The 25,640-nt window shown below is 30.2% G+C and overlaps 2 protein-coding genes across 8 annotated transcripts in view; one reads left to right on the top strand and one right to left on the bottom strand.

Moving 5' to 3' along the window:
- LOC106688390 (ataxin-3) overlaps positions 1 to 13,343 on the top strand; it is a 15,259-nt gene extending 1,916 nt beyond the window's left edge. The window contains exons 3-10 of one of the 3 annotated variants that reach the window (XM_067053466.1): positions 1,324 to 1,460; positions 1,541 to 1,695; positions 4,136 to 4,262; positions 4,455 to 4,597; positions 6,436 to 6,475; positions 9,178 to 9,368; positions 9,514 to 9,615; positions 12,648 to 13,343. In XM_067053466.1, the coding sequence (XP_066909567.1) occupies positions 1,324 to 1,460; positions 1,541 to 1,695; positions 4,136 to 4,262; positions 4,455 to 4,597; positions 6,436 to 6,475; positions 9,178 to 9,368; positions 9,514 to 9,615; positions 12,648 to 12,724 (972 nt within the window). In that variant the 3' untranslated portion in view covers positions 12,725 to 13,343. Of the gene's footprint in view, positions 1 to 1,323; positions 1,461 to 1,540; positions 1,696 to 4,111; positions 4,263 to 4,454; positions 4,598 to 6,435; positions 6,476 to 9,177; positions 9,369 to 9,513; positions 9,616 to 12,647 lie in introns of all 3 variants that reach the window. The other 2 variants (XM_014432816.3, XM_014432817.3) reach the window with 2 other exon arrangements.
- Positions 13,344 to 18,899: 5,556 nt separating this feature from the next.
- Fhos (Formin homology 2 domain containing) overlaps positions 18,900 to 25,640 on the bottom strand; it is a gene marked incomplete at its 5' end in the record, with an annotated part of 93,892 nt that continues 87,151 nt past the window's right edge. For 2 of the 5 annotated variants that reach the window (XM_067053460.1, XM_067053464.1), the window contains 4 exon segments: positions 18,900 to 19,846; positions 21,978 to 22,148; positions 22,835 to 22,964; positions 24,054 to 24,321. In XM_067053460.1, the coding sequence (XP_066909561.1) occupies positions 19,773 to 19,846; positions 21,978 to 22,148; positions 22,835 to 22,964; positions 24,054 to 24,321 (643 nt within the window). 5 annotated transcript variants of the gene reach the window in all.

Raw genomic sequence — 25,640 nt, 5'->3', positions numbered from 1 at the left:
TATATATATATATATATATGTGTGTGTGTGTGTGTATGTACAGTGAAACTTACCTTAACAGATACCTCTGTATAGTGAAAACCTTTCTTAAAGGACAATTTTATTGAGGTCCTAGCCAACAAGACATTGCTGGAGACGACCGTTTTATTGTCTTATCACATTACACAACCATCATTTAATGGCTTCTGAGTTTTGAAGCCAACTTGAAATGGTCCGTAATCTAAATTTGAGCTCTAAAACAGTTATCAGATGGCTTCATGAAAATAAGCTTGCGTCTAGATGTCCCACATCAGGTCCTCTACTACTGGAAAGGTATCGAGCAGAAAGGCAACTATTAGCAAATCAGCATCTCTCTTGGACACTTGAACAATGGGGGCTGTTCCGTTCCCAGATGAGTACAGTTTTTTTTTTTTTATGATTTTGTCTCTGACCGGGACCAAGCGTGGAGAAGATATGGAGAGTGCTTTGCTCCATGTACCATGCACTAATTACAGCCTTATCAAAGACAATCAGTTATGGTATGGGGTGAAATCAATATACATGCCTCTACCAAACTGACTGTCGTGCAGAATGGATCATAGATTGCTGTAAGGTACATAAAGGAAGTTCTTATGGAAAATGTGGTCTCATTTGCTCCATTCATTGGGGACAATTTCGTGTTAATGTTCAACAGCATGTAGCATGAATCGTAACCCAATTCTTGAAGGAATTTAGGATTACTAAAAAGAATTGACCAACATGTTTTCCTGACATGAATCCCTTAGAACACCTATGGGGAATGTTAAAGAGACATCTTAGACGTCATTCATCGCCTCCAAAAAACGTTGAACAGCTTCAAACTATGCTTGTTGAAGAGTGGTACTCATTGTTGAGATCCACTGATCTGGCAGGCAAAAACTTTAAAACAATTATTTACTACACTACACACTCTCTGTACTGTGCATATTGTCTTGCTGAAAAATGAAACCCCCTCTTATCAGCTCTTCTTTTTGGACATTCGGTTCCTGAATAATTACTTTAATTTTTGCCTAAGAGAAAGTCAGTCTTCATAGTTCTTTATCCTGGAACAAACCAAAACTCCCTTTTAAAACTAACTCTTCCCATTTAATATTTGCTTACAAATATTTTTCTCCTTCTTAAATCACAACTCAATGCATAGAAATAGTATTTGTATTTTTACCATTATTTTAGTTTAGGTATTAAGTTTTATACAAATAATATCTAACATAATAGGGGTGGCCACAATTTTATCAGAGAGTATAATTTAGGTTTGAGAATAAACAATTTTTTTTCCATTTCTGTAAACTAATTTTTCTGTTGCAGCAACCCTCTGAGAATATGGACGACAGTGGATATTTTTCAGTGCAGGTTATTAGTTCGGCGTTGGAAGTATGGGGACTTGAACTCGTGCCTTTCAACAGTTCAGAACCAATATGTGAAAAAGCAAAGAGGAACCCTGAGTAATGGATATTTGACAAAACAATTCATTTTTTTTTTAATGTTTATTTGTTTTACTTGATGATATTATTTTTTATTCCAGGACTATGACTGCTTATATTTGCAATTATAGAGACCATTGGTTTACTATAAGAAAATTAGGATACCAGTGGTTTAATTTAAATTCACTTTTAAGCGGGCCTGAACTGATATCGGACACTTACTTAAGCATTTTTCTAGCTCAACTACAACAGGAAGGTAAGAAGAGTTCATTTAGACTTAGTTCCATATAGACTGGATTTTTTTAAATAATCATTAATAATATATTTTAAAAAGTCTTATAATATCTTTAATTCAGCACTGCACCATTTGAAAATTATTGTGAGGTAGGGATTTCTTGATTTGTTCATTCTGAGAAGGCATAAATATTTGAAAATTATAAATAAATTAATGGTTCTCTAATTCTGAGATTGTTCTTAACCATTTTTTTTTTAACTCCCTGACTGGTCATTTCTGACGTACGGAGAGGAGAAGAAAGGGCATTATCTGCAGGTAACTAACGTATTCTAACCATGGTGGGAGAGTTGAGTTTTCATTCCATGATGCGAAGTGCCAGATTCGAATTGGCACTGCTGCAGTTACAAAGTTGCTAAGGTGACGCCTCAACTCCCTCTGTTACAAACAGCCTAGAATGTTTTCAGCCATCAATTACTTGCTTAAGAACAATATTTTTCTCACTAATTAGATAAAATTATTGAACTCTGAAAAATGACTTTATTAATAAAGAAGTCATCTAGCCTTCATTTTTTGATATGTTGTTTGTTTCGAGTATATAGTATACAAATATAAATGTTTTACTCCCATTCGCTGTATGCATGTAAGAAACGAAAAAAAAATTTGTTTGCTTTTATCAATTTTCTTTATAACTTCGTAATGGTAATTTTTTGAGGAAAAATCTTTTTAAAAAAAAATTGTAGAGGATAAAATCGATTATAAAATGGATATATAAGTTTGATTTCATGACCATCGGCTCCAGCACAACACACCCCCATAGTTGAGAAAAATTGTTTGCACCCCTTGGTACCAGTACATTAGTTGAGAGGTCGAAAACTCGGATTTTTTATTATATACTTGATATATAAAGATTATAAAAAAATAGAGTTACTGAAACTTTTGCTTGGTAAAACATATAAATTTCGGTCCCAAATTGGGTGACTGTAGTGCTGGATCTAATTGTTAATAAAACTTTACATATGAAAGATATAGTTTTATAAGCAAATTATTTCTTATGAAATTATTAATACAAAAATATCAGCAAAAAGTTGACAAGAATCCATACTTTATTGAGTTTTTTATGTACCCTGGTGCATGCAAAGAAGGCGGGAAGTTGAAAGGTTAGATTTCTAACTATATGCTCAGTATATATAACATATCAAAAAATCATAATTAAATAGCCTTCACCAGTTAAAATGCATCTATTTTCATCAACTCCTTGGTTTTGAACAGTGGTTAAATTCTTTAAGTTCTCTGATCTTCAAGAGCTTGTCCTGCCTTTAGCAGTGTCATTGACCACTATCAAATTATATCAATATATAGGCCTTTATGATTTTAAAGATATGGATTTTGAAAGTGGTGTGGTAAGCGTGTAATAAACTTGAAAAATTTGTAAAATGTTATAAACATGGATTTTTCGATCAAAGTAACAGTGCCAAGTAGTTTGTTTCCTGTATATGTTATCCATAAATAATTTTTTTTAAAGTAAATAAGTCATGTTATTGGAAAAATGTATCATTTACATAGAAAATAGGAATTGAAAATAAGGTTTTCTTGTAAGAAATACCTGTCTAAGAATTCCATGATGAATTTGAGTCAATAATAACAAATATTGCAATCATATCATCAAAGGAAACATTATTGTAAGAAGAAAAAAAAAATTGTAATCTTTAATACTTAACAGCAGCAGAGTGAGAAATGATAGGAAAAGAAAGAACATACTTTTTGTTTTATTTATTTGTTTTTAATATTTTTATATACCAACCGTCCAGCTAGGGACGGGACCAGCCAAATATTTCTTTTTCTTTGATAATTATTTCTTTTTAACAGTGATAAACTTAAATTATAAACTATGTGAAGAGAAATCAACTGTTGTTAAAGTTCTTCAGGTCAAATCCATAAATGTTGATCAATGGGGATTTTTATCAAATTTGTTTTGTTGGTTGAGGCTACCTTCTATGGTATTTTGAACTAAATAGCATGGATTTACTTAAAATTGTAATAGATGGCAGCTCTCTTAACAAAACAAATTTGAGATAAGTCCCTGTTTATGCACATTCTAGATATTCACATAGCTTATACCAATTTTACAACAAAATTTGAAATCTCAAAGGGATATGAAAATGCAGTTGAAATGGTGAATATTTGAAGTATCCGTATGTTCCCTTGTTTGTTTTATGGAGCTCAAGCCTGGGCAATTTATTAGAACATGTTACTGTTACTTTAGGTCAATTTATTTATGAAGATGTGTGAAATAGTTACTATATCATTGTATTTCCTTTGTCCCTTGAAAGATTTATCTTATTTTAGATTTTTACCCAAGATGACACTATCTTGATAATAGATTGTAATGAAGATACGGTCAATGATTTTGTGTTTTCATTGTAACATTATATTACAGGTTACTCAATATTTATTGTGATAGGAAGTCTTCCGGATTGCCCTGCAGATGAGCAGCTTAAAAAGTTTCCAGCTGTGAAGGTATCTAAATCTTTGCCCAAGAAAGCACCTGTAAAAACTCAACAGGAGTTCGAATTAGAAAAAGCAATCAAGTAATTAATAAGACAATATTTTAACTATTAGTTTTGGCATTTTGGATTTAGTAGCATTATTAAATGTACTTATTTAATTTCTCCTTTTTTTTTTTTTTTTTTTTGCTTCTCTCTTTTACAAGATTTAATTCTCCAGTACCAAGTCTTTAAATATATCTCGTGATATAAGTTGAATATTACCATTCCTTACAGATTGAGCCTCGGCGTGCCTGTTGATAAAGATGAAGAAGATTTACAGGCTGCTATCGAGCTTAGCCTGCGTGAAGAGTCACAGGATCCCTCTTTGGACCACGCTATTAAACTCAGTCTTCAGCTTGATCCCTCTCGGCGAGCAGGTATTTTATTTCCAAAATCATTAAAATGGGTGAAAATGGATATTGTTTAAAATTGATAATTTTTATATTAAAAACTAACATTCTACTTTAGTATTTTTCTATGACTTTTTATTATAACAGAGTTTTCATAAATATTTCTCTAATTATTTTTCAACACTTCTAATATCTTGATTTTGTCAAATATGAAACTGAAGTAAGTAGATGTTCATATGACATGGAATATAAATAATTATTGGAGAAGTTTGTCGGGGAGTGTGGTCAGCAAAGAACAACATAAATAAACAAAACCATATTTATTTATTTTATGCCGACGTTTCGACCTGAGTTTCAGGTCTTCATCAGGGTTATGGCATGGAAGGTAGGCCTGCAACTCGCACTGCAACTCGAGTTGCAGGCCTACCTTCCACGCCGTAACCCCTGATGAAGACCTGAAACTCAGGTCGAAACGTCGGCATAAAATAAATAAATATGGTTTTGTTTATTTATGTTATTCTTTGCTGACCGCACCCCCCGACAAACTTCTCCAATCATTAATCTACGGTCAACTATCTACACCTCATTAGGAATATAAATAAATATATTACGTATAAGATATCTTATATATTGATGCTTAATTCACTTTTAAGAATGATTGAGAGAGCCCATAAACTAGGAAGCATTTAAGCTAGGTTCTACTGTAATTGTTATCTTATATTAGAAAAAACATATTAATATTTTCCACTAAGGGTGTAGTGGTGAGAATTGGCAGGTTACTGATTTATAGCTAAAATTGACCACTTACTTCTTGCTAATTTAATATTAAGGTTTAAAAGGATAATTTTATAACTTTAAATGTATTATTTAATCGATAGCAATTTATATGCTTAAAATATTTACTACACTCTAATATTGATGTATTGTTTTAAGAACCGACTATATATTTATGTTCTGAACTTCCTTTATTTATGTTCTATCAAAGGTTATAAGATGGCTAAATGATTCATTTATAGTATAATACAAAAATATTTGGCAATTAATATTGATTAAATATTTATGTTAGTATATGAATATGGCTCAATGGTAAGACATTCTGCTACTACTCTCAAGGATCCGGCTTCGAATCCAGCTATGGTAGATAATTTTTTGTTTCACTGTAATAGCCGTGAGTCAGCCCTGTGGGATTGGGCGCTCTCAGAGGTCCTCTCAGCCTCATTAAGTGGGTACCCTTAACCCATTCGAGACAGCTCATATTTTTGTAGACCATCAGCAGAATCAAAAAAATTTTGTTTGCTTTATATTGGCCATTTTTGATAAACAACATGTTTACAATTGAAATCAATTGCTTTGTAACTCCCTTTGTACAAATAAGATTATTGAATTCTGTGTGTGCAGGTAGCTACTCTGAATGTTTTTATTACAAGGGACGGATTGCACACCAGGGCTCTGTTTTATAATGGAAACTAATAGTATAAGTTTATAAATATGAGTATACAAACTATGAAGTATTTGCAATTGGTCTCGAATGGGTTAACTGGGTAAAATCTGGTGATCGAGTCTGATTCTGACCATATCACCTCCTTGCGCAACCGTTGGTCTAGTGACCCTTACTAAGTACTGCACCCTTGGGGTACCCCCCTTCATGGGTTTTAGCGATTTATTTTTAATTTTTTAAATTAATATGGATATGTAAAAATATCTATGCGTTGATATTGGTTTAGATGAAGAAGACACCTTGAAATGTCGAAAAGAATTTTGAACATGAATAAAGGAAGAAATATTATTACATCATTTTATTTTTAGTACATTATCTTCCATTATAAGGAGAAAAAAAAAATTGAGATTCATCTATATCTTTACAGGTGGAGATCCAGGATCGAGTAAAGAGAAAAACCAGAAAAGGTTGGCCTTAAAAAAATTAACAAAATCACATAATTACCAAATTTACACTTTCTTAAACGAAATATATTGTTAATTTAACAGCTGAAATTACTCAATTTCTTGATATTTAACTTTTTATTTATTTTATCAAGGCTTTTGCATGATGCTTTATTTATTTTATTCTGGTTGTGGTAATTGCTTGATGTTGAAATACCATTGTATGAAATATGAATTTTTGTTTATTTCCTATCCTAGAAAATGTGGCAGGTAAAAAAGTAGATTTAAAACCAGTTCTGTGTGTAATGAGATCAAATTCCTATGCTTTTTCTTTTCTTTTTTTTTTTTTATTAGGTCAATAATTTTTCTCTTATGTTTCAAACCCTTATTTAGTTTGAATTACCTATATTCAGCTAATTGACTTAGTTTGAATCCATGCTACATTTAGTAGTAGATAAAATTGTTTGGTCGGATGATAATTGCTTGGAGGATATGTAAATTTCATGGTGTATATAAATCATATTGAAGTTGTAATTAAGAAATATATTTTTATTTTAAAATTTATTATTTACTGTAATGTATGGTAGAGTAACATGTTTGTTAAAAGTTTATCATGTCTTATTGATTGGTAGAAGTGACTGAAGTTTTGTATCAATTTATGTGAACTCAATAAAACATTGAACTACTTACAATTTGTTTATTAATGTGTTTTAATATAAAATATTTATAATGTTGGTGATTTTAATGAAACAAAGGAAAAGATATTTTGTGTTGCGGTCAGAAATGAAACTCGCTTACTGTTAAAAGTGTGTATTGATGTTTTAAGCTGTCATCGTAACTAATACCAATTGCAAAACTGACTAACTAAACTTATACCTTATATATTCAAAAATTTTCTAATGTTTTAAAACATCAATAGCTAGCTCATCATCTTTTCTCAGCCTCCTTTCATATTTTTTATTTTATCTATTTGAAGTTTTATCCATTTTATTTTTATTTGCCTTTATGATTTTTACTATAAAGTTTCATTAAACTGTGTTAAGTTAGCAAGTATGTTTGGTTAATTTAATAATGCAAGAGTCTAAACTTTAACAAGAGTTTAGTGTAATTTCTTCATTTGGGAGTTGTTAGCAGTGGACAATTAAGGTCAGTTATCAATATTATAATAAGTGAAATTTTTGAGGAAGTAGACGACAAAATAACGAATAAACATTATAAAATTGAAAGACTGTGAGAAAGAAAATTATAAATGAAAATTGGTATATTCTTTTTAAATAAAAACTTGAGAAACATAACCTGATCTAAAGGAGAAGTAATGAAGTGTTCCCCATTGGGAATATTGAATAGGATTTATTCTATTCTACTCTCTTTTTAAACACTAAATGCTTAACTATAGCGAAGACATAATGAATGTTTATATTCATTAAAATGACTTCTGATTAACTAAATACTTGTTTAATGACGTTATTAAAAAAACTCCCTTGTGATCCTGACATTAAGCAATGGCTATCAATTCAAAATCAACCTACCACCGGATGTGCCATTTTATCTTATCAATATTACAATTTTTTTTTAACTGCTCAAACAATTTTGATGAAAATCACCATAGTATAATGAAATAATCTTTAATATCGGCTAGGCCTTATTTTCATTGAAATTGTTAAAAAGTACCTTTAATTTAGTTTATCTGAAATAATTAATCATCTCACTGTTAGCAGTAAGAAACAATTTATAAATATAAGATATGAAAGAATTTGATATTTAACTTCAGGAGGAAATAAATATTTTTGTATTTCCATTGTTATTACAACAATGGTCATGAATTCTTGACTATTGCTGTATTCATGGAAACACGAAAACATAGTAATAGTTGGTTTTTACTCTAATGGAAAATAGTAAGGTGAAACATTGCCATGATCGTTTAGAAACTAAAAAGACTAAGTCAATTTTTAATGCTCTATTTTATAATTTATCGGTATTTTTGTCTCGTTATCAAATAGAATCGACAACTTCCAATGAGTCTCAGTTTTTTTTAAATTTTCATTATTTCTGAACAAAAAAATGATTTATTATTGTAAGACAATCTATCTCATAACAGCTTTTATTATACATTGATTTTTAACAAACAACATTATTATTATTAGCTAAGGATAGCTTATTAATAAATTAATATGATTCCCTAATCCCCCCCCCCTGATTTTGACTGAAATTGGTGACCTGGGCAGAATAACTTGCTAAAAGTTTTTTAATTATTGATGTAATTAGTATGTAACAATCAGCAATTTTTATTTAAGCATACCTTAAATAAAAATTTACACAACTTTTTATTTAAGGTATGCTATTTTATTAATAATAATGTTCGTTAAAATAGTTAAAAATCAATGTATAGTAAAAACTATTATGTGATAGATTATCCTTGAGGATGGCCGAATTGGCTGAAATGTTGGACTTTTAAAGAAATAAAGAATATTTTAAGATCTAAATTGCATACAATTTATTTTATTTAAACATTATTTAATTATTATAATTAAATAAAAGTGTTATTGTATTTTTGTAAAATAAATATTATTATTAATAAAATTTTAATACATCATTTCATTTATAGAATTTTCACTTCTGTTGACCAGTCCCAAGACAGAACATGAACATATTTTGTATTTTTTTTTAGTTTTTGCTCTCTTTTTTACTAATATTACTCTTTATTTTAACTAATTGATTTTTTACAGTTTAGGAAGTAGTAATGAAGACGATGAAGATTTGGAAGGCGCTATTAGACTTAGTTTAGAAGGCCACGACCTACCACCAGAGGGAAAATCAATACACAAGCCTCGTGTTGTAAATATACCTATTAAAATAGAAGAAAGAGAAGATATAAGTCGTGCTCCAATTGTGAACGTACCTCCTGTCTTCCCAGAAGGTATAATAAAATAAACTGTGCATGTTTTATTATAATAATATAGTAGCAAAGGTGTGGTAGTATAGAATTATATTGCCTTATCATTAATGAATTTAAAACACTAATTTTTAATAACATCTTCTTTTTGATTTTTTTGTATTAAAAGAAAGGGTGGTGAGTGAGCCTAAGGTTGTTAATATTCCTATAAAAATAGAGGGACATGAAGATGTTCAGCCGAAGGCTGTGAACAATTGTACCCCTATGGAAGGTAGGCTTATCGAATCATTTTAGCAATGCATGTTCTCTTATTTATTACTACCATTCACCTTATCTAATGACTTAGACATTTTTTTGTACATTACTTTTTAATGATGGATGATGCTTTGAGTGGCGGTAAAAAAAAAAATAGAGTTTAAAATAGTACAAATACTACTTATTATGGAACTAAATTTTGCCTCGCTTTGCAAGGCTTCATCAAGGCTAAAAAAGAAGATGCAACAAAGTAAAATTATTGTATACTAGGATAGGTAGGACTACTAGGTCACATGAAATATATTGTAAACTATGACTATAATATGATAACAAAAATTATATAAAAGTGAACAGCATAAATTAAAAGAAATTATAAATAATAAGAATAATTTTTATTGTCTTCTTGCATTTTCTGTTTTTATTGTAATACCTTATATAATATATAATTTTATAATGAGGTGTAGATAGTTGTCCGTAGATTAATGATTGAAGAAGTTTGTCAGGGAGTGCGGTCAGCAAAGAACAACATAAATAAACAAAACCAAATAAATAAATATGTTTTATTTATTTATGTTGTTCTTTGCTGACCGCATCCCCCGACAAACTTCTCCAATAATATAATTTTATATATTGATAACTTTTTTCTTGACTGTTAATGATTTATATTTTTGTGGATCTTGAAAATCATTAAGATAACTATATTCAGGCAACGTTTTGCATAGTCATGCCCTCCCTACAATGAAAAAAAATTTTTTTTTAGAATAAATCACTTCTTAAACTAATGATTAAAAATTACATGTACATAGTATAATTTAAAATTAGTAATTATTACTATTAAAACATCACTTACTATTGTTTAAACAGTTTGTTCTACATTGGTGTGATACGAATAACACAAGGTTTGTAGCAGATCTGTCTGTATAAGGGTGAGATGGAGGAAGGTAAATCTTTGAAGCAAGGGTTTATTTTGGTTTTTCCAACAAGTAACAGTTCTTTCCAGCAGGTAGTCCGTCTGTTATTTCTGTTTCGTATTTTGTCTATTTATATTGAGCGTTGTTAATTATGTCTTATGTATTTATTAGGTTAGAATAACATGAATTTAAATTTTGTACAACTGATATTTTGTTGATAGCTTAGTTCTTATGTTTTTCTATTGTATTCATTTCTTTTAAATTTCACTTAAAGTTGTTTTTTCCCTATGTATGATTTTTGGGTACATCAAATTTGAATTTATGTCCTGTTTTTCTAAAATGTGTGGTGAGAACAGTTTCGTTCAGGTTTGTTGATGTTTTTTTATTATCGAGGTACAACTATATTTGTGTTGATTTACCCTTCTTTTGAGATACTGAAGTTCCAAAATCGGATTTCCCAGAATCCTTTTTTAATTTTTCTCCTCACAGGGAATTTCATACTCTATATTAGATTGTAGCTCTATTTTGTCTTTGTCTTTCATATTGGAGCAAAGTTTGGATAAAGTGGACATTTTTTTGTATGTAATTGCGTAATCATTTTTATTTTTGTTATTGTTTTGAGTTTTTTATATCCTCTCTGTGAGTGTTGGTATATAAAGTATTGTGTATTTATTATCTTCTGCTGGGGGTTTAGGTTGTGTCAACGTTAGGATTCGTTGCTAGACCAGTGGTTAGTGTCCTAATTTGTTCAATATTTCCCTGTATTCCTGTTTATTTTTTCCACTTGATTTATTTATGAACCCGCCTCACACTTACCTTATTTCCTTCTTCATTGTTCCATTCTTTACTGTATTCATTCTTACTTTTATTTGTATCTTCTATTTTATTCATTCAGTATTACTTCACCACCGCATTTTATTTTAATTATTTATTACTGTATTTATTATTTATACTTTTTTGTGTCTATCTTATTTCTATTTTCATTTAATTAGCACTGTTTGTTTTTATATAATTTACACAATATTTTTTATATTATAGTCCTATCATAGGATACAATATCTCTAGTTTTTTATGTCTTATTTTCAGCCAATGTAGGGCAAAATATTGGTGTATAATAAATAGTTTTTGTAATATTTTTCGACTGCCACTCGGTCCATCTTCCTTAACTAATTACTTATGATCCTATATTATTTTTCCTTTATCTCAGAAAATTTATTTTTTATGGTTTATTTATGTTATGTAAAAAAAAGATTTGAATAAAAAAATAACATTTGTCTTTTAATTAGGTTGATTAAATAATAAAACAGGCTTCTGAACTTTATTAAAAATATACCATTCATCAAGAATATGTATTTATTCAAAATAAAATCTATCTGAATGCAGTAAGCTTATTTATCATAGTAGAAAAGATTTTCATTCAGATCTGTATATAAAATGAACTGAAAACAATTTCAATATCATCATGATTTTGAAAGTTTCTTATAAAAAAATTGGTGAGCTGTCCCCAACTATAGCCAAGGGAGTTGAGATATCACCTTGGCAACCTTGAAACTGCAGTGGATTCAGTTCGATTCTGGCCTGGATGGGTTGACTTTTATTTCGTGGCGGCTCCTCAGAATGAAAACACAATCCTTCCAAACTGGTTAGAATAGGTTGGTTACCTGTTACCCTCTTACTCCCCTGTCTGTCAGATATGACCAGGTAGAGGGTAAACCAAAAAATAAAACTTCTCAGGTGCAACTTTCAAAGTGTCAAACTCAAAGTCAGTAGGGAAGAAGAGTTAAGAAAATTGGACGAGTGTTGAAGGATTTCATAGCCTACTTGCATATTCGTTGAAGCATTGGTTGTGTAACGTCTAAACACATGTTCCTTCTGAGGACTTCGAGGATTGTTGGTAATTGACTTGAAATAAATAAATAAAAGGCTTAGCAAAGTGAAGGTTGGATGCTGATACAACCAATCACTGTCAGCATAAATTTGTTTTTTGAAAAACTTGTTTTGCCGAGAGATGGGCAAAAATTTGCTGTAGATGAAACTAATAGCTAATTTTTGACCAACACTTGTTTTGACTCTTGATTTTTAAACGTGTCAAGGCATTTAAATGAGTTTTAACACTAAAATGCTTTATTTTTCCTAGGTGTCGTAGATGCAGCTGAGATTCGAAGAAGGAGACTCGCATACATAGAAGGAAAGGCCAGCTCTTCGAAAAGATAACAAATTATTTATTACAATCTGGCCTGGTTCACACATTTTCTTACAGATTTACTAACTGATTTAACATCTAGTACAAATAGATATAGCGACCTGATACTTACCTAACAGATTTTTCTCACTTAATAGTCAAATAAATTTAATTATATATCCCAGATTGTTATCTAAAGTTTTTGTTATTTTTAAGTATATCTTGATCGGTACACTGTGATGAAAAAATGTCTTACCATTATTAATAGTTCGTTGTAGATATATATTATATGTACCAATGCGGTATTTTTATTAAAAAAATGAAATGTTGTATTACAATCGCTATGACCTCTGTATTTTAAACAATTTGTAAATATTATATATAAAATTTAATCATTATTGTCATTGTAAAATGAACTAAAAAAAAGTATGGAAATATACTTTTTTTTCCTTGATAAAAGAACAATCCTAATGAATTTTAGTATTATAATTTCTATTACTTCAGTCATAAAAATATTTATGTTTACTAATGCTTTATGATGGAATTTGTTTGATAATCAAAGCCTGAAAGCTGAAGGGTGTGTTAATTTTTTTTTTTTAATTTATTTATTTAACTGCACTCATTTATGAAAATAAAATGAATTCATCATTATTTTATTTGAAATTTATTTTACCTATCACTCGCTTTTTAGTAATTCTACATATGGATATCTTATCTCTTGTTTTTTATGGTATTATTATTATTACACTGGGGGTCGGCGGGAATCCCTTCCTCACTTCGACCCAATTGGATCTTTTGTGAGTTACCCATCTTTCCACTAGATTTTTCATATGAATCCTATACTTCTTACAAAGCTCAATAATTCTTTTTGGTTTGTTCTAGAAATGTCTTCAGGTTCCATTCTGTCCTGTCCCAAATACTGTAATCTTCGGTAGACAAGGACTTCATATTCACACAGAATGTGCTGTGCCTTTTCTTCGTCCTGCATACATAGATGACAGGTGGAATCCTACACCAGCCTCATCTTCTTAAGATGATATTTTAAGAGGCAGTGGCCCGTGAGGAGTCCTGTTATCGTCCTCAGTTCATTTCTTGTAAGGTTAAGGTAAAATTTTGCCTTTTCCTCTGATATTTCAATAAAGAGCTTGGATTACTTCATACTTGGTTTCAGTGTCCAATATGTTTCCTTCTCTTTATGTTCCCAGGAGTCAACCACCTTCCTGATTGCACTTCCAGATGTGTTGCAGTATAGGGCAGGGCATCATTTCTGATCCCTTCCTGGCTAGGGTATCTGCCATCTCATTTCCTTCAATCCCCTCATGTCCTGGGATCCACATCTAGGTCAGTTTATTGCCTCTGGTTAATTCCTTTAGTCTTTCCAGGCAATTCCAGACTAGGCCTGATTTTATAGTATAGGAGATTATTGCCTTTAAAACCACCTGGCTGTCTGATATTATATAAATGTTTTTCCTTTTGGATTGTTTTTAATTTTTTCTAATGCTGTTATTTCAATTGTGTGTATTTCAGTTTGGAAGACAGTTGGGCATATACCCATTGCTAGGGTTTTTATGGTATTACAATGGTATATATATATTTCCCCTTTGTGGATGGCATTGATTTATTATTCCATACAACCAAAAATTAATTAACTATATTATATGAAATCTCTGTATGACAGTTTGCTCAATCCCTTTGTTCTTGCTATTGTTTATTAAGTTAAATATATCTGATTTACTAATATACTGTATCATTACTATATCTGTTATACGTTTCAAATATTTATGGATGTAACATACTTTTGTATATTCTATTACTTTTAATATACTATAATAAATAATATTTTGATTTTTATATAGATCTTTGAACAATATTTCTCATTGGTTTTTGTATGCCGAACATTCAAGAATAATATGTTTAAGGGTCTTGTTACCGCTACAATTTTCGCATTAAAAAGTTTCAGTTATGCCTTTTTTTTTGCAGGTAGTTATTTCAAATTCCATGATTTATCCTAAGTACGAGGGCTGTCCAGAAAGTAACAGACATTTTGGAATAAACAATTCAGAAACTGAAAAACTCTAAGTATATTAAATACATTTGAAAGGTGCACTCTTAAGCTATTTTTCTACATAATAGCCATTCAAATTGAGACATTTATCATATCGTGGCACAAGTTTTTCAATACCCTCTCTTAAAAAATCTACTACCTGCGATTTCAACCATTGATTTACACTAGCATGCAGTTTGGCATCAGTATCAAAGCGTTGTTTACTAAGCCATTTTTTCATCGCTGGGAAAAGATAGTAATCGTTCAGCACCAAATCCAGGCTGTATGGTGGATGGTCAAACACCTCCCATCCAAGAGTGCCCGGGTACAATCGGCCGTGTGTGGACGTGCATTGTCATGAAAAAACAACACCTTGATACCATATTTTCCCCGATGCTTATTTGTATAACTTTCTTAGTGTTTCACAATACCTTTCTGAGTTGATTGTTGCTCCACGTTCCAGAAAATCAACAAGAAGCACTCCTTTGGAGTCCCAAAAAGTAAGCCATGACCTTTCTTGCTGACAGAATTTGCAAACACTTTTGGGGTTTCTTGGAAGAATGTGAGTGCAACCATTTCATCAACTGCTGTTTTATTTCATAGTTGACAAGCTTCACTCAAGTTTCATCCCCGGTTACGATACAATCCAGAACTGCATTACCATTCACCATTTGTACTGTATTCTTGAAGAAAGGTCAGTGCTGTAGCCAGTCTCTGTTTCTTATGGTCTTCCGTTAGTATTTTCGGAACCCACCGTGCACAAAATTTGTGGTAACCAAGCTTCTCCACCACAATTTGATGCACCAAACTCCGTGAAATTTGTGGAAAATGTTCTGACAGTTCTGTAATCGTGAAAAGACGGTCATGCCAGATAATCAGTCACAAGGCTAGGCCTACCACTGCAGTCCTTGTCGTGAATACTGATATGGCCATTTTTAAAATCAATGCATCATTGCCTCACTCGGCTTTCACTCACTATCCCTTGCCTGTAAACATCACAAAGCTGATGATAAATGTCAACTGGCCTGTTGTTTCGAGCCAACAAAAACCCAATCACAGACCATACTTCACAAGTGGCGGGATTTTCTATTGCAGGGCACATTTTGACAACTCACAGAGAGCAAAATGAGGAACGCACAGTCCTCGTGCTACAACAGCTGGATACGTACTAAATGTAGGAACGTTTGGACATCAAGATGACGGCTCTACCCCTATCCATCACCACGATAGGCCAAAACATCTGTTACTTTCTGGACAGCCCTCTTATAATATAAGTTTTTACGATGTCTTTACTTAATATGAGTTTCTGTCTAATGTCTAAACTTAATATAAGTTTTTATGTTTGCTCATGAGAACCACGGTTTTCGAGGTAATATATTTTTATAGAACTGCCCTGTTAGGTTCTCCTTATATTATTTTTGCTAGTTTTCTATCTGATATAATTTAATCATTTTATAATAATAGGTGTAAAGCAACTTAGTGTCTACTGGATGGCCTGTTGTAACGGCTAATTTAGCCATTTTATTTACTGCCTGGTTACCTGGGATCCCTGCATGACCCTTAATATTGTTGGTTTATTTTCTTTTATTACTTGAAAATGGTTTTTTATATTTTCATTTGGGTATTAATAATATTTTTGTTTATATTATTATTTAGTAATAATAATACACTCCTACAATCTTGTCACAATGGTAAACCGTTTTTATTCTTTTAAAATTTGGAAACTATTATAAAATTTAAACTTTATTTTATTCAATACATTTTAAAAATTTATAAATGGTTACTGAATATTAGTTTTAAGAATTATGGACTCAATATAAAAGTTATTAGTAATTATCTGTCGATGAAAAATTCAATGGGATAAAAGGATGTTATATTTAATAACCCTATTCTTACTTTCACTAACCTATATATAGAACATATATTAAGGGGAGTTCGAAAAATTTTTAATTCTAGTTTTCAAGAGAACTACATGTTTTGGGTTCCGCTGAGTCCAAATAACCAAGTCTTGCAAAATGGTCAGAGTGTGTTTGTGTGTGAGCAGCCTAGTTCAAAAATGAAAATTTATATGACAATGAAATAACATATTTAGGGTAATTTTTTTTGACAATTGACAATTTATATAATTAATTCAACATTTTGAATGATTGATTTTTTTTTTAAATTTTCTCAAAAATGGTTCAAACAACTTTGATTAAACTCGCTATATTAATGTATACTTAATTGGTCTTTAAGATCAGATAGGTATTTTCTTTGTTGAAATAGTTTAACAGGATTTAAATGCTGAATTTTGGAAATGGCTTTTAGTGGTTCTTCTAAAGTGCCTTTCATTTTGTTTGTTTGAAATAATGAATCATTTCATATTTTTGTTGGTAAATAAGAATGGATAAATATAAACTATGATAAGATTTGATAAGTAACTTAAAAAGATAAGAGACAAATATTTTTCCAGATTGAAAACAAATTTCTGGAAATAATAGTACTAAAATAGACATATTGTATATCGTTGAAAAGCCAAAGATTAAACAAAAAATAATATTTAACATAGGAAGTCATAGAATGTATTTTGGAGTGAGAATAATCACTTAACTGAAAAGATCATTTGGAAAATTAGTAAGGGAAAGTCTCCGGTACAGTTGAATATTGAAACATCTATTCTGAAACAAGCAAGGATGATAAGTGAAAGTTGTGTGGGTCATCTGTAGCTGAGGGAGTTCAGGCATAGGTATTTGGGAGCTCGGAACTGCAGTGGCGCTGTTTCAAATCCAGCCCAGGTGTCGACTTTCATTTCTGTTCCGGTCCCACAAAATAAAAACTCAACCCCTCCCCTTCATGGTTAGATAGGTGATTATCTGTATAACTGCTCCGTATGTTAGAAATGATTAGGAAAGATGTCATAAAAAAAGTTGTGTGATGCATGATGCAGATTTTTTTTGTTTGTATTCAGCATATATTTCTTTATTTGAAATAACATGACCTTCAATTTCAGGGATTTTCTATTGATGGTAATATATTTCTTAATATATATTTCATTACCAAAAGTATGAAACTTACGTGGTTAAATCCTAACTTTTCAAAGAGAAAAAAAATTAAATGATCACATTGAGGTGGGTTTTTCCTTCAAAAATAGTGTGTACTAGAAAGGGATAGACTATCGAGTAGAAAAAATTAATAATTAATTTATGCATAAAAATAAAGTAATTCTAAATCCAACCATTTTTAATTAACATGGTTTTACACCAGCTATTTTCTATTACTCTATTTAAATTAATTATTATTATTAAACATCTATCAAAAAGACAATTAAAAACCTTATTAACCACACCTTTCATAATTTAAAATTAATCTATTTCTATAAATATTTCACATTTTTGTATGTTTTGGCCTATACCATTGGCCATTTTCATCTTCTTCCCAGTCAACATAATGAAATCTATTTTGAAACACATAAATAACTCTTCGAAGTAGAGATGGGAAAATATTAAATATAGATGAAATTATTAGCTAAAATTGTCATAGATACGACCCTTATTCATGAATGGACCATTAATTAATAATTATTGTATCCATGACAATTTTAGTTATCAGTAGTTAATTTTTGTCCAACTCTGCTTGGAAGTATTTGTGATAGTTTATTTGAAATTTTGTTTATTCCTAGCTGGTTATTTCTGAGATAATTTCTATATCAACAATATATAAATTAATGAGAGTTTCAATCATATTTGGGCAAATTTTGTTATTTGTTTAACTAAATCAAAATAAAATTTTAAATTACCTTATTTTTAGTTTCCATAAAAAACTCTATTTGAAAATTTCACTTTTATACACTTAGTTCACAATGAGCCTTCTATTACTTTCCAGTGCACTCTACTGTATTGACTATTTAACTAATTTTTGTATACAAAATGGAGGTGCAGTTAATGTTAAAAATAACCAAAATAAAGTTGTTCATGATTAATTACTATTAAAAATGAATTTTTTTACTATCATTTTATTCATTATTTCAATTAATATAAACTGAGAAATATGTTGAAGTGAAAATATAACAATGTTGCCTACTAACTCCATCTCAGCTTAAAGTATTTCATTAAGTATTTGAGCAGCAACATAAAATTTTCATTTTTATATATAATTCTGATGGTTTTAGGTTTAATAAAACACCATTAACATGAATATTTAAATTATATATTGAAAGACTATACAACTTCTAGATCCATTCTTAAAACAACTTATTTATTCTTTAATCCTCAGCCTCTAAAATGAAAACAATGGGTGAAAAACTTGACGCATCATAAATATATTAAAACCTGCAAGACACGACTAGTTATACACGTCATCACGATTAAAACGTCTCTAGCAAAGCTATAAAAAAAATCAAAATCAACCCTGTTTACTTTCAACAAGAAAACAATGAATAATTCAGAATATGAGAAAACAATACTAAATCAATGAAAAGCCTCACGTACTTTGTTTAGCTAAAAAGCATTGTTTTTGGAATGCATGGAAATAACATTTGTAACTTCTTAGCAGGTTTTTAAACTGAAAATTTATTCATGCAGGTCAACTTAATAATGGTCAAGCATTATTTTTTTTTTTTAATTTTTCAATCTGTTTTTAGAAAAAGAAAAGAAAAAATCATATTTACAAAAACAATGAAATTTTCACAATTATATTAAAAATTACATAAGAGAAACAGAAATGTCAACAACAATAAATACAATCTCAGCTATCAACGTTTTCATTATAAGCTTAAAATTAAGAGAAATCAGTAATATATTTACACAATAAAAAGATAATAATTCTTTATCACAAAAAATACACAATTGATAAACTATTCGACAGCCCATTTATGAGCACATTTTCTCCTTTCATGTGCTCCTTCGCCCTTCAAGCTATTCTCGCTATGTCGTTTAAGAGAGAATTGTCCATGAAGACTAGGAACTATAAATTTTGATAATTTTTAGAAAGGAAAGGAATATTTTTAAGTGTTAAATAAAGTAAACTAATTTTATATACAGTCTAACGTTCCTTTCAAGTTAATATCCTTTGATATAAGCTGCAAGATGTTTTCTATCTTCTTCAGAAAGACCATTCCTAAGTGTCCGTCGCACTGAAAAGAATGAAAATTATTGTTAATAAACAAAATATTTAAAGAAAAATCTTTATCCATCAGTAAGGTGTATCATTTCATTAAATACAGTGAAACTCTTATTATTTGAGGGAATAAAACCAAGGAAAAACTTGATGTATGCTAGTTACTTCAGTAAGGAATTTCACTGTATTTATGTTCCAAAATATATCTCAAATGTTAGTAAAGGCCAATACAATAAAAGCAGATGATCCCAACTTAGTTAGAAAACAAATTAGAAGATATCAAGCTCATTAATTAAGAAATTGCTTTGAGCATTTGTGAAATCTTACTTTTTAAATTTTAGGATTGATAAACAACAGCTGATTACTTTTTCAAACAAAAATGGTAATGAAGCTGTTCTATTTAGATCTTCTTTTGGCATAACTTCAAGATGAAGAGTGGGTGGCTCACACAGAACATTGTAGGTTCAATTCTTCACCTGAGTCAGTCAGTATTAACTTTCCGATGGCCCTGAATAGGGCTTTATAACACTTCAACCAACAAAAATATTCCCAAAAATTATTCTTTATCTTTTAGCGACACTGCTACCTGCTTGGCTATACTGTAACTACTACAGATCTTGGACCTTATAGAAACATAGGTCTAGTGCTGTGATGCAAGCCTGAGTTCATCGTCTTCAATTGCTAGTACAGTTTATTTGTGAGTTGGTTATCCAAATCTGTATCACCAGCCAAAAATTTTTCAAACCACAGGCGAATGGTCTGTTCATGACAATACCCTTCCCCGAACGCTGTGGTAATGTTTCTTGCAGCATGGGCTGCTGAGTGTCCATCAATAGGAAAGATGGTAAATATAATCAAAAGAAGAGAGGATTAATAACAGCTTATTATAAGCTGTAATCATAAACATAATAAACAACAAACGTCCACTTATCCCACTTTGAATTTTTTTAAATAATAAAAATGGAAAATTGATATGAAATGATCCAATAGAAATGTTTACCATCCACAATGTAATACCATGAATTTACTAAGTAAAAATTCAAATTTATTTTCTTCCATTCTTATATCAAGCTTCTGCATTCCTTGAAATGCTCCATTAGAAGCTAATTTAAAAGCTCAATTTTTATTAATATCTTCTCAAAGTGAACCATTTTTCTCCTTTTATCCCTCTTCATGCTCTTGTATTAATAGAGTTATAATTATTTTTAAAAGCACACTTGGAAAAACTGAGATAAATAATAGTTCAGGGATGACTCACATCAATATAATTTTCAACAAAATATGTAAATTATCTAAACTAATTCAAAGGGCAAGTAAGGCATGCTTTATTTGTCAAAATAAATAATAAACACTTTTATATCACATGGGATAGTGATAAACAACAAGTATACATATGTACATATGATACAAACTATTTACTTTAAGCACTCCATAAGGTCAATATTATTAATGATTTAACGGGATTACATGCATCTTATTGTTAGTGTTGTGGAAACCAACTTTGGTTACTGAAGCTCAGAAAACTATGGACAACACTGTGGGCGCAAAAACTGTCAAAAAAACAAAAATAATAAGATCGTATTCGGGAGCTCTTCTATACATACAATAAGGTCTATGCCGACTCACTGACGCTCCCTCCACCTGCAGGCACATTATCTCTTGTCCGCGACCGTTTTATTACTGTATGACAAAACAAATGGGCCTAAATATATGACATTATTTTACGAGTGGAATGTGAGATGAGAAAATGATAAATCTTTAAAAATCAAATTATAAGCACAAATCAAAATCTTGTACAAAGAAGACGCACACTTGTCATATTCAACTAATATAGAAAAAAACATCTATGTAACAATTTTTTAATGATACAAAATACTCTTTTATTCTTTTTAATTTTCTTTAGGTGTAAAATATTTTTTTAATAATAGTTAAATAAAATAGTAAAAGTTAAAACATAGTAAAATAGTCAATTTAAAACATTTATAAATAATATGAAAAAAAAAAAGGGAAACTGAAATTTTTTGAATAAACACAGACAAGAGAAAATTTTTATTCTTGAAAAGATTAAACCATTTTGAGCTGCATGAAAAATAATATTATCTAAATCTACTGTGCATAGCTATACTACCAACGTGCTATAAACTTACACGACTTACGATCAGCATTTCTCGTCCGCTTCCTTTCTCTGGGGGTAGTGGACCTTGAGACAGGTGTCTTAGTAGCAGTCTTCACAAGGCTTTCGAGGATTTCATCATCAGCATCACTAAGGTTTCCGTTCGTTCGTCCACTCAGATCTGTAGGGCTTGAGATATGGCCCACTAAGATAAATTAAAAAAAAAAAAATTAATGCATTCACACTTCTTAAAATCTATATTATAATAGAACATTTCGATCTACACTGGCCCATCTCCAACCTTTGATCATCTATCACATATTTTTCCAATCCACAACTTTATTAGTAATTACTCGTTTAACTTTTATTTCCTTTATGCCATATCAATATTAAGATCTGATATTTAATTTTTATAACGTTATGGTTTTCAATTTAATATCTTTAACATATCCTTTCCATAGGTAAGGGTAGGATTTTGGAAAAATGTAAAAAAAAAAATTATAATTACTATTTGAAAGATTGAACCTTGAAACAATATAATTAATAAAAAATAAAAATTTTCTCAATCAAAAAAGTATTAATTTATTTGCCAATTCCAATGAAAGAAAAAATATATTACCATTAGTTTTTATTAATTTCCAATCAATATTTAAGAAATTCTTTATAATAGATAGTAAAAAACTGGTGAACAATCTCTAGTCAAACAGAAATTTTCAATAAACAAATAAAAGCATCATTTTACGATATTATGTACCATGATGATGTTACTGGAGATATATAATAACTGAAATAGAAATAATAAGTACAAGCAATAGCTGAAGTGAAAGATAATTATTTAGTCTTTAATTCTAGATTTGATTGATCCAAAATATATAATTGACAATCATTCACCTGGAGTTTTTCTCGTCCTTCGCCAAGGTAATGAGCCATGAATTGTCTTATCCCTATCTTGATTACTTTTATCAAGAAGCTCTTTCAGTTCGGCATCTGCCCTGTCTTCCTGACTTCTGAATTTGCCGACCTAACAACACAGATAGAAATCAACTCCAATAATAAGATAGAATTGATTACTTATAATTTAATAACAATTATTATATTAAACAAATATATAAATAAAATCTGCTGTTCTAGAGGATAGATGGACTTTGCAAATTATTGAACAATATTTATTTTCTTAAAGTTTAGCATTGTGCCAACCGGGGATTAAAAGCAGAATTGTTTCTTTGTATACAATTCACTTTTCTATCTTGGAGGCCAAGTCTCCCACAGTAGAGCGTTAAAAAAAAAAAATTGTTTTAGCCCACCAATAAGCATATTATTTTAGTGTTAATTATACAAAATATGGAAAGTAATATAATAAAAAGGTAGCAAGGGTAGATATCTGTACTACACAATCATTGTCACAACTTCATCCCCATGTATGCAAATAAATGATAATAATTTTTTAATAAGTGTAAAATTACTGTGTGAAACCATGATATTTTGGTAAAATAAAATTGGAGAGTAAGATTAAAAAAAATCTTCAGTATTAGATATTATATATTTATAGCATTAATGGACTCTATAAATCAGTAACTCTATAAATGAAGCATTTATTTTATATTTACTCAATAGGTAATTTGACATATGACCCTTGATCTACTCTTTGGATAAAATTCGAAGGTTCTCCTGAATTTATTGGGTCGATTTAATAAGACTGTTTCCTCTAGTCTCCTTTAAATTGCTTTCAAATAGGAATTTTTTCTTGGTCCTTTAGTGTTATGTTCTCATATCCAATCCCCTCTTGAATTTCCCCCTAGAGGGAAAAATTCCCCATTAGATCGGTGTGCAATGCATTTTTAAAAGATTTGAACAGTCTGATCAAGAAGTAATTGTTCCCATTGTTTTTGAAGGATTGAAAGTAAATAATTACCGCAAAACTATTATTGTCTGTATTATCATTGTATAATAATGTTTGCACAGCTATTTTTGCTGCAGTTTGACAAAGTGAAGTAAATAAATAAATATTATGTTTTGTATTTTCAAACCATACTCCTCAGTTCCTCCCTTTAGTTATTTCATATAGTGTAAGAAACTATAATTATTTTTATTATGTGTAGAAAATACTAACCTCAGTTATCATTTTCCCTCGAGTCTTATTTCTCTCCCGATGATTGGCTTTCTTTTCCAGCTGCTGAATAACCCTCTCTCTTGTAGTACGGTATTCGAGAGCGAATTCAGAAATTATTCGACACAGTTCATTTGGTTTGGTGAGGGCTGCCCTATGTAGAGGTATTCCTAACCAGAGACAGAACTTATGAAACCTGTGAAGTACCCTCCGATGAACCTTCCCGAGGACGATTATCCTCTCAGCACTATCTGCCAAGAAGTCAGACATTCTGAAAATAAATACCAAAATATAAATAAATAATAAAATCCAACTGTTTTACCAGAGATGTAATGATTCTGTTCAATAAGTCTTTATTAGATTGTTGAAGTGGGAAGTTCTGTTGCTAGCAGAATGGGCATTTTGTTCACTTTTTTTAATTTTATATTTTTTTATTTATTAATTTTTTTAAGTCTAAAGCACAATATGGAAAAACAGATAAAATAGACAACGTTATTAGTTTTTGGGTACTAGAGTATCTGATGGGCAACCAGGACTGCTGTAAGTGCCAGATACGAGAAACGTTGCACTAGAACTTTTCTTATCATTTCTTTGTTGGGGAATAGTAGTTGTAGCTTTAGTAACTTTGTCAGTGAAGCTGTATTTATTTGTTTCTGTCATATTTCTTCTAAGTTTTTATCAATCACAATATACAAATTTGGGAATTAACTTAAACAGAAGAAATTGTAGTCAAGTATTTCCAAATTTGGAGCCCGATCACGCATGCTGAATCTTGAATTAAAAGAGAAAGAAGACATCAAAGATGATGAACTTGAATGCAACAAATCTAGGCAACTTCATACTCAAGGGAGTATATATACTGAAGAACTCTGTGCCTCCTACCAGGTTGAATTTGATTTTCATCGTAGTTAGAATCAATAAATATTAATTATCTAAATAAAATGAACAAAAAATAAATTTAACGTTTGTATATTTCCTATTTTCATTTCTATTATGTTTTGCTTTTTGTTTTTATTTTTCAATATTAACAGTAAATTGGTATTGTGAGGTTGGGCAATTAACTCTTCAGTAAAATAACACTGAAACCGTAGTTTCGAGGATTAATTCGTTGCTGGTACTAAAGTCTCCATTTTAATCATTCAACAGTGAAGTAAACAGTGCAAATAAAGCAATACTTCAGCAATATATTGTTCCTGCCTTTTGTTCACGCTTAGTCCAAGAAATATTGTCGGGAATGGAGGGTTTTGAAATCGTGTGTCACCCTCCTCACAACCCAAATGTTCTACCATCTGACTGGTCTTTTCTGGTCAATAACATATTTTTTAAAATGCTGAAACTTTGAAAACCAGCAGGTTTATGCCTCAAAAACCAAGGACTGATAATACAATCACATATGAATTTAGGCAAAAAGATGAGTTTAAGTGATAAACAATAATGGCCTATATTTTAAAGAATAATTTTAATGTTAAGATTTTTTACTGAAACTGAAATTAGACTTATTTTATATCCAAACCCTTTTGTAATCAAGTATGATTAGTTAAGAAAAAAAGTGTAAATATCAGTATTGCCTTCTTATTATCATTCATTAAA

The sequence above is a fragment of the Halyomorpha halys genome, unplaced genomic scaffold (assembly GCF_000696795.3).
Source record: "Halyomorpha halys isolate HHAL.00 unplaced genomic scaffold, Hhal_1.1 Scaffold1123.1, whole genome shotgun sequence".
Lineage (NCBI taxonomy): Eukaryota > Metazoa > Arthropoda > Insecta > Hemiptera > Pentatomidae > Halyomorpha > Halyomorpha halys.
The sequence above is the reverse complement of the archived record's forward strand: the minus strand, read 5'-3'. Positions and strand labels throughout refer to the sequence as shown.